Source organism: Nyctibius grandis, chromosome 6 (genome assembly GCF_013368605.1).
Source record: "Nyctibius grandis isolate bNycGra1 chromosome 6, bNycGra1.pri, whole genome shotgun sequence".
In the NCBI taxonomy this organism is placed as follows: domain Eukaryota; kingdom Metazoa; phylum Chordata; class Aves; order Nyctibiiformes; family Nyctibiidae; genus Nyctibius; species Nyctibius grandis.
The window spans coordinates 16280051-16289828 of NC_090663.1; the positions used below are offsets into that span (position 1 = coordinate 16280051).

At 44.7% G+C, this 9778-nt stretch overlaps 1 protein-coding gene across 7 annotated transcripts in view; it reads right to left on the minus strand.

Annotated features, from left to right (window-relative positions):
- The window catches only part of RAB28 (RAB28, member RAS oncogene family), a 73198-nt gene extending 72433 nt beyond the window's left edge, over positions 1-765 (minus strand). For all 7 annotated transcript variants that reach the window (XR_011048422.1, XR_011048421.1, XR_011048423.1 and 4 more), the window contains exon 1: positions 383-765. Coding sequence is in view for 4 of the 7 variants with exons in the window: in XM_068403683.1 (XP_068259784.1) it covers positions 383-460 (78 nt within the window). In the remaining 3 variants the exon portion in view is untranslated. The remainder of the gene's footprint in view (positions 1-382) is intronic.
- Between the last annotated feature and the right edge of the window lie 9013 nt (positions 766-9778).

Genomic DNA, 9778 nt, shown 5'->3' on the forward strand with positions numbered 1-9778 from the left:
GTTAGAGGGTTTCGCTGCCGAGCACGGAGCGGAGACAGGCGGCCCCAGAGCGAAGCTCCCCGGCGAGGAGCCCGCCTCTGCCTGCCGGCCCGAGAGCGGCGGGGCCCGTCCCGGCTCTGCGCTACGCCCCCGCCCCACACTCGCGGGGGAGACAATGGAGAGGGAGAAGTGCAGGGCTGGAGGTGAAGGGAGAGCGGTCATTCGGCCTCACGCCGCCGGGTATCGCGACAACGGCAGCGCGATAGACTGGGAGCCGCCACGGGCTGTTGCCTCCTCAGCGGGAGAGCCGGGGGGAGCGCTGAGGGGGAAGGCCAGGAAGGGGTCTCGGGGCACCGGGGCGACAGAGAGAAGCGGGGCGCTGCCGGCGGGGGCCGGCACTGACCTTGCCAGTGGTGCCGTCCCCCAGTACCACTAGCTTGAGCTGGCGGTCCGGACTCTCCTCCTCCTCCGAGTCCGACATGGTCCCTCCGCCCCCGGCGGGGAAGGTGAAGAGGCGGAAGGCAGCCGGGAGGGACGGGGTGCGGGAGCGAGGAGGGGAAGGGGGAAAGCAGCGAGCGCCGCGCTCACGGAGCCGGCAGCGGTGCAGAGGCCGGAGCCGCCATCTTGCTTCAGCGCGCCCGCCGTCGCTATGGCCCTCACAGGCCGAAACCAACGAGAGAACGGAGGAGAGGGGGAGAGGGTAGCTCGCGGGCGGGAGCTACAGCAACAAGTCCAAGAGCCGCTGCGGGCAAGTAGGGGGCACCCGCGACGTCCTTACTTCCTCCCACCCTCGGAGGCCGGGGCGAATGGTTCAGCCCAACACGCCGCTACGCACAGCAGTGATTTAGCCCCGCAGTGACGCCCCGCGCGGTAACTGAGGGACGTGGGGGTCAGGGGTCGCGGGATAGGCGGGGCACGGGGCGGGGTGAGGGCGGGGCACGGGGCGGGGCTAAGGGCCCGCCGGTGGCGCGCGAGAGGCGGCAGCTGCTGTGTGAGGGGCTCCTTCAGCGGGGCCGCCCGCGGCTGACACCTCGCTCCGGGCGGTGCTGGCTGCAGGCCTCCGGGGAGGGCTGGAGGCTTGGAAAGGGCAAATCGGAACGGGGTAGTGCCCTGAGGGCTGTCCTGCGGGCGCAGAACGCCGGCCGCCTGCCGCGCTTCCTGGCGGAGGGGATCGGCCTCAGCCGAGGGGCTGCGCTTTCGGCCTAGCTGCATCCACCGCCGTGGCCGAGCCCCTTTCTCGGCTGGGCTTCTGCACAGCTACAGGATACATTTTTAAAGAAATGTGCTGGCATAGAAAGCGAATGCGATAGCAAGCGCTGCACCAAGTCCAGCCTGATTTCCCCACCTGGACACCCTTTGCCTCACCTTCTCCTGAACCCACCAGATAGGAACACCGCCATTCTCTTAGGCGATCTGCTCAGAACTTTTCTATCCATACAGGCAACTAGTAAGAAAAATTGTCTACGTAGCCCTAACTGAATTTTAAACCATTACTTTATTATGCACGATGACCATGGAGAAACGGTTTATAACCTCCTCTTCTGCAGCAGTCTTTCACATATTTGAAAACTGTTAGCGTGTCTTCAGTCTGTCTTCTTTTCCGTAGACTAAACAACTCCTCTTCGTTCAGTCTTTCCCTGGGTTGTCTTTTCTAGACTTCTGATTATTCTTGTGATTTCCTTTGGCCCCTCTCCACTTTCTTGAAGTGGTGTGCCAAAAACTGGATACAGTACTTCAGTTGAGGCCTTGCGAGTACCGAGTGGAAGTATTACTTCATGTGTCTTGCATACGAGACTGCTGTTTATAAATCCCAGTATGATGTTTGCTTTCTTCACAGTATGACATTGCTGACTCACACTGTTTCTGATTTACTAAAGAACCACTGAATCCTCTCCTGTTGTCAGAATTTCATACACTTTGAGGTTTTATCTCTCTTTAACTGTAGTGCTTTCTGCATGTCCCCATTGAATTTCTTCTATACTTCAGGCTACTTGCACAATTTGTCAATATAATTTTATTTATAATCCTGTCCTGCAAAATGCATGCTAGCCTTTCCAACTTGGTTCTATCTGCAACTTTAAGAATCATATTCTCTATTCCAAAGTCATTAATAAAGATATCCAATAGTACCAGATCTCTGCAAGCCCCTATTTGACGTTTCCTTCCAATATGACAAGTGATAATAATTCTTTGGGCATAGTTTACACAACTTGAATGAAAGAGCCAGCTAAAGATGTTTGAAGTATAGATGTACTTTAATGGATTCAATATCAAGCTAGGAATTTTTAGAACAACTTTGTGTAATGTCCGAATAGAAATCATTCCTGTTTCAGTCTCTTTCAGGTTTTCTTTTTGAAATGGATGTCAGAAATTCCCAATGTTACAAGTACACTATTTACTCAGTCTTCAGCAGGATCAAGAAGATTCCTTATTGCTCATGTATTCGAGTGTTCGCAGAATTGGGGCCAAATGCTTTCCCAATGACATTCTGAAAAAAGGGGAAAAAAAGCAGAAAAGACCTTAATTTCTAATGGAAAACCAGACACACATCTTTGTCACTTTCTTCATACTTCAAAACAAATTAAACGTGTTACTCATCAACTATTTTCCACTTCAAATCATCTTTTAGCCTAACTATACTGCAAGTTCTCTTAACGAGGAACTTTGGCAAGATCAGCATCAGGGCTCAGCTGAACAGCATTTCTTGGAAGGAAGAGCAACAGGGACTAACAGGGAATTTTCCTTTATGATTTCTGACATACTGAATGGTTGTACAATTGGCACTAGACATTTAAAAGCTCCACATCTCACATCAGGGCAGACATGAGATTGATAAACCACTGTTGATGGAACTGTTCATATTCCTGCCAATTCTGCCTCACTCACATTAAGAAAGAACATAAAAGATTAATTCAAAACTTCCTGGCGCTTTTGGGGAGAAGCAGGGTTCTATTCAACCCCCAAGATAAGAATTAGTGGGGTTCGGGCTGCGTGCGCAAAAGCAGGATGATCAGAGGAGAAGGTGTTCCAGGTCTCCAGGCTACACGTATTCTCATTTGAAATATGACAAGGAAATGTGTGTGTTATCATACACATCCCCAAACTTAATTTTCTTCTTAGATTATATTCATTTTTCCTCAACAAATCACCCAAACTTATTATTAAATGTTAGCATCATCATTTAAATAAGTGAACAATATAAAAAGAACTGTTTCATCTTGAATATGGCATTCATGGGCTTAAAGTTGTCTTGAGGCTGCGTATCTGATCTGTTTAAATAAGTGCCTATATATTAAGGCGTAATTTTGGAAATACAAAGAATACTTGATCTGGATGAACATGGATGTTTGCTGTTGAATACCAAGAAAGGTGAATGGAAACTACCCCAGGAGACAGCGTAGTAGTGTAATCTGACAGCTCAGCCCCCAAGAGCCTCCTTGCAGTTGCTAAGTGTATGGATGAAAGGGATGTACAAAAATCCTTTTTTACTATATAAAAAAATCAGTGTACAAGATTAAAGCTGCCCGGTGGAGTTAGTGCTTTAATTAACAATAAGACTAAAAAAAGAGTGGTGTTTACCATTATTTCACTTTATACTAGCATAACAGAGCAAACAATCAGACTACAAATCTTTATACATCTTATTTGTCGGTGTTCAGCAAGCACATTAGCAGTGTGGTGTGGTTATTTTATGTGGAGTGGTAGGGATTGTTGGTACCAGCACATCCCCTCTAGGGAGGTTTTCAAACTGTGCCTCTCTTGGATGCCACCAGTTCCCTCCCTCATGTCTTCCCCTACACCCTCCTGGTCACATTTTTCAGTGCAAGCCGTTGCTTTTCACTTCTGTAGTTGTTTTGAGCTGTCAGTTAGAAATACTCTTTTTCTTCCCCACCATTTTGTTCCAGTTTAATTAGAAAACAATTGTTGGTAATCAGTTTCAGTTTGAAGAAGAAATAGCACAGTTCCAGTTTTGATTCCTTTGCCCCCTTGTTCTTCAGTTACCCTGACTAAATAATTGTGGCATACACAGTCTACTATGTTTGCAAATGCAAATTGTACAAATGCAAACTAGACCTTTGTGAATGTGTGAATTTTTTAGAATATAGTACAAGGATGCATTTCCTACATGCAAGTATCTACAAAAGAGCCAAAAATCATCACCTACATAGGAAATAGCTGTATGCTTCTCCCAAGCTCTGAGAAAAGGTGCGAATCAAGCAGAACAACATGGAATTCTGGGCTGACAGAAAAAGGAGCTGCATGTGTGAGAGCCTGCAACCTTTTTGCCATCCTCATCAGGAATGCGAGGTCGTTAGCTAGCGAGTCATCTGTGCGGTTGTCTTCAGCACTTGATGGAAACAACACATTTCTCAGAGTGATGGACGGGAGCTGTGTCCTCTGTTACCAATACAAGCCATGCTTCTAACTTTTGTTCTGCTGTTTCTTCCTGTGCTTATACAAACACAGGCATTTCCTTTTGCGTTTCATTCGTATCAATTTTTCTATTTCAAGTCTCTGTAGCTGGGATCCATAGACACTCCTCTTCTTCAAGGTGGAAATTGACATTACATCTGTTTGAATACGGAAAGTGTCCTTCTTGAAAGGAGAATCAAAATTGTTGCAAAAAAAAGTGGAATGGGCATTTAAAAATAATTAAGAGCTTTAATTGTATTGTGTTGATTTTGACACTCAGCTCTGGAGCAGAGTAGAAAGCAGCTGTTACTTTTAATTGCACTAGAGGTTTGCAAATAAAAACCAAACTGTTTCTTCTTCAGCAGTATCATCTCTAATGTTTTTACCAGATAGTCTTTTCTTCTGTGTTGCTTGATTACTGTGCCTTGAGTCAGACTCAGTGATTAATGCAGCTGACTAGACTGACAACGAGTGGAAATAGTAAATAATCACTTGTTTTTATACATGTAAAAAACAGTTCCTACTCAAGTTGGAAATCCTTGCTTTTGGAAGGGCATTCTTCCATCTTGCCTCCTGCTAACCTAAGGTCATTTAAGGAATAACTGCTTTAAGTGCTTGTTGATTACTGTGATGTAAACGTTTCTGGCCCAGACGCTGCAGTGAACAAGACTTTCCACACGGGAATATGGTTAAACTGAGGGCCGCAACTTTTATGAACTACATTGCCTAATAAAACAGGGAAGAACCGCTAGCCAGCTGTTCTCCACAAACTACCCAGTAAAACAGGACCAGTGAGGTTCACCAAGCACGAGACTATGGAGGCCAAGCTAAATGTTTAAGAGAAGGCTAACCGCATCCTCCCTTCTGCAAAAGTGACCAAGGTGTGTGGTCCCAAACAACACACCTCCTTCTGCACTGTCTCTGCTGGGAAGAGAAGAGTAAAGTGAGTAGTAGCTTTTTTCTTTGTGTAAGGTGCTAAGTTTTCCCCTGCATTGTGTAAAAGGAAATAGCTAACTGATACCTGCCTAGTATTTAAGATGTGAACAGAAATTCTGGCCACAGCTAACATAAAAACCCACATTGGAAACTTGCTTTCCAGTTGTGTGAATGCACAAACAAGTTCTCTGGTCTTTCCACTAGCTGAATTTGCTAGTAAAGCCACACCACATTTTCAGAGTGGTAAACACTTTTTCTCACTGTTGAAGGAAAGCATACTAGCCAACTCAGAGTAGAAAATCCAGGAACAGCCAGGCTAGATCACAACAACAGTTAGAGAAAGAGAAGAGGTCAAAAAGACCTTCAGAACAAGAACTAGTTTATAGAAGAGGCAACTGGAATTCACACAAAGTTCATCTAACTTCTACTGAGAGGGTCACACAAATTTGAAGTTTCCCACCTGAACACAGAGGATCACTGGGAACTCCTGTTCCTTGTCCACAGACCACAATGCTTGTTAGAGTAAGGGAGAAAGCTGTCTTTCTCACAATGTTGACCTGTTACCAGCCCAATAAAAAGCCGTTCATTTTTTCTTCCTTTAATAACAACGTGGAAAATCATTCTAGGATTATTCTCTAGCATCTAGGACTGCAGGTTTGGAAGGACCCACCTGAATCACTGGTGTCCTGTTGTAGAATTCCTGAAGGAAACCATCAAGTTCTATCACAAAAGGAGGAAAGTCATTTGCCCCCACCACTCCTGCTGGAAGCTTGTTCTAGAGCCTATTGATTTGACTCCATGTGGTGGGTTGATACCATCTGGCAGATAAACTCCCACCCAGTCACTTGCTCACTCTCCCTCAGCAGGATGGGGGAGAGAATCAGGAGGGCAAAAGCAAGAAATAAAGACTGAGATAATGGCACTTTAATAAATGAAACAAAGGTGCATGCACAAGCAAAGAAAAAAAAGGGAATTCATTCACTACTTCCCATCAGCAGGTAGATGTTCAGATGCTTCCTGGAAGGCAGAGTCTCAGCATGTATAATGGTTACTTGGGAAGACAAATGCCATAACCTCAGATGTCCCCCCTTTCTCCTCCTTTCCCCCAGTTTTATTGCTGAGCATTACAATTGCATTTGCTATTTTCGTGAATAAATCACATTTCCAATAGACCTAGCAGCCTTCTCATTCTGCTCTTAAATTGTTAGTTATGATGTCTTATCTTCTGAAGATTTGGTTACTAGTTTCCAAGTGTGTGACCTTGCACTTTATATGGCTGAATCTTATCCTACATCAAGTGTTTCAGATCACAGAGTTATCCAGTTCTTTTGGCCCAATATCTTGAGCTTCCTCTATAGCTTCTCAACGTCCCCTTAACGGTTAATCACCCCAGTCCTGCTTTTTGTGGGCAGCTCATTAAGAAATGCATTACACAAGTTTGCACCTGAAACTTATCGTTCAGGTAGCCCATCCTCTGCAACCTGATACTTCTTTCAGCAATATCCATCATCATTTTCTCTTTAGCTAGTTCTCCCATCTTCACTTTGTCTACTGATTTCCACCTTTCTAACTTAATGAGTAGGTATTCTCTCTTTATCAAAGTCCACATAGATGATATCTACCATATCGCCCTTGTCTAAAAAATCTTTCGGCAAAGAAAACTGTCACGTTAATCTGACATGCGGTAAACCTGTGTTGCAATGTATCCTATTTTCCACTTGCCTGGAGGTCCTTATTAATTATTCTTTTTTCAAACTGAACTTTATGCTAGGAGAAATCCCTTGGAAGTACATCAGTAAATGCCTTTATATAATCTATAAATCTGTGAAGATAGGATCTACTTGTGAACAAGAATACACAAGAAGACAAACTCAATTTTCTGAATAAATTATTAATTGCAAATTATTTTTAAGACTCCCTTGATAGTGAATATATCCCATTCAACATTTTTATGATCAGCGTCTCCAATGATAATCATTTGCTAATAATCTTCATCCAAGGAACTGCACATACATGAGTTGAATGAATCTTGACATGGGAAACCCACTGCAATCCCCTTTCTGCCAAGTCTAACCGACCTGCTCAAAGTCATATATGCAAGATTAGATCTTAGGGTTTCCTACCTCGACCTCTCCGAAAATACATTTATCTCCAATACTAAACTGCAGATGTCATCATGACTGTTATACCTAAACATGCAGTTCTGTGTTCACTGCAGCGCGTACCAAGAGTGCTCAAACCTAATTAGTTCCCTAGACTGCTAGGCTTTATTCTACTAGTCTCTATATCACAGAATCACAGAATCACAGAATCACAGAATGTTAGGGATTGGAAGGGACCTCGAAAGATCATCTAGTCCAATCCCCCTGCCGGAGCAGGATTGCCTAGACCATATCACACAGGAACGCGTCCAGGCGGGTTTTGAATGTCTCCAGAGAAGGAGACTCCACAACCTCTCTGGGCAGCCTGTTCCAGTGTTCAGTCACCCTCACCGTAAAGAAGTTTTTCCTCAAATTTAAGTGGAACCTCCTGTGCTCCAGCTTGCACCTATTGCCCCTTGTCCTGTCAAGGGATGTCACTGAGAAGAGCCTGGCTCCATCCTCTTGACACTTGCCCTTTACATATTTATAAACATTATTGAGGTCACCCCTCAGTCTCCTCTTCTCTAAGCTAAAGAGACCCAGCTCCCTCAGCCTCTCCTCATAAGAAATAAAGACTGAGATAATGGCACTTTAATAAATGAAACAAAGGTGCATGCAACCACATCTAGGATGCATATGCATTTTTTCATTTAAAAGAAACATGTGTCAATCATTTTTTCACTGATGGCAACTACTGGTATGGGGTAGGGTGGGCAGCTTTTAGCATAAGTTAAGTAAGAGGAGGATGCTCCTGAAAGCAGCTAAATTGACTGAAAGTAATTTTCAATTTCTATTGCAACAAAATGACCAGGTAAGCAGGACTCTCTTTACAGTCCTCCTTTGAACACAAATTTGGCTAAAGTAAATTCACAGAATCACAGAATCACAGAATATATATATAGCGTAGAAAAATATTCTGGGTTGTGATCCACTTGGCAAAATTTGAATCCCTGTTCCAGGAGCTTTTTTCCAGAAAGACATCTCTCTAGACTTTGAATTGTTTTAGTTATGTATCTGCAGAGCTCTTCAAGAAGCTCCCATACTATACGGGTAAAAACATTACCAGTCCGAGTACAGAAGGACTCAGATATGAAGAGACGAAAGCCTACTCCTCTGCTCCTTCAGGGCTCAACCTCCTTGTCTATAAATATCTCGGCAGCTGGAAGGTACTGATGACCCAGTACAGTTGTCTGTCATATTGAATAAAATTGTCTCATTGTTACTTGCATCTCCCCCATGCCTGTGGCAAGTTCCTATTTCTTTCTTTATACCTAGGTTGTAGGTTTTAAGGAACAAATATGATCTATTAGCTACACCTGCATACATCACCTTGTGAACTGAGATCCTCATGCCTGACTAGAGGTTTTAGCTGCTATGAATGTACAAGCAATACAGTCAGTTGTACATCCCAGTCTGGAGATACTCAGACGGTTGCACACTGTGCTGTCAGACCTTCATGGGAGAGAGAGGTAGGATTGCACTACCTGCAGACACCCAAGCCTGATTTTCTTGAGTAGGCAACTATTGCAGTCCAAAATTAGTTTGAAATGTCTGTAAAGCGTCATTTAGTAGCCTCCTAGTCAGGTGCATACTGCTGTTAGTGACTATATAAGATACAGGGCAAGAGAGGATGAAGCCTAGCGTTACCTCCTCAAACCATCCAGCCATTCGTCAGCTGTGCCATTTCAGTGCAACACGTCAGCGAATGAAGGCAAAGATGACTGAAACACTAACCACCCCAGTGTACTTTGCCAGAAAATTATCCCCATTTGAATAACTAAATGTAACATGTCTTAATCAACTTTGAAATGTCTATTGTGCCCGACAGGCATTCGTGTCGCTGCCCAGTGTGGCAGAAGACTCTGATTCATGTTCAAAGAGCAAACAGCTGCAGCAATTCACGACGTTATCATCCCCACCCCCTCCATTACTTGCTACCACACCTCTGCCTGCAGTTACCACCAGAGAAAGAGACTTGGCAGAAATGAACATGCGCCCACACCACAGCCTCATGCCTTTGCGTGAATTCATCTTCGTCAGTGACTCAAGCCATAGCATGAGCAGTGAGGCTGGGCACAAATCCCTGCTGCCGCTTCAGCTGCTGTGGCATCCAGCAAACTGGAGAGCTGATGGCCTGGCTGGGCATCTGGGCACCACAGTCCAGTTCAGCAGCTGGCCTGTTGTAGCTCTAATAAACGTACTCTCTTGGATATTATTGACATTATTTAACACAGTAAAGCTCACAGCTCAGTGGTAATGTGTCTCAGCTGGAATGACAACGGGCTAGAATTTCAGATGCTTTTCCTGCC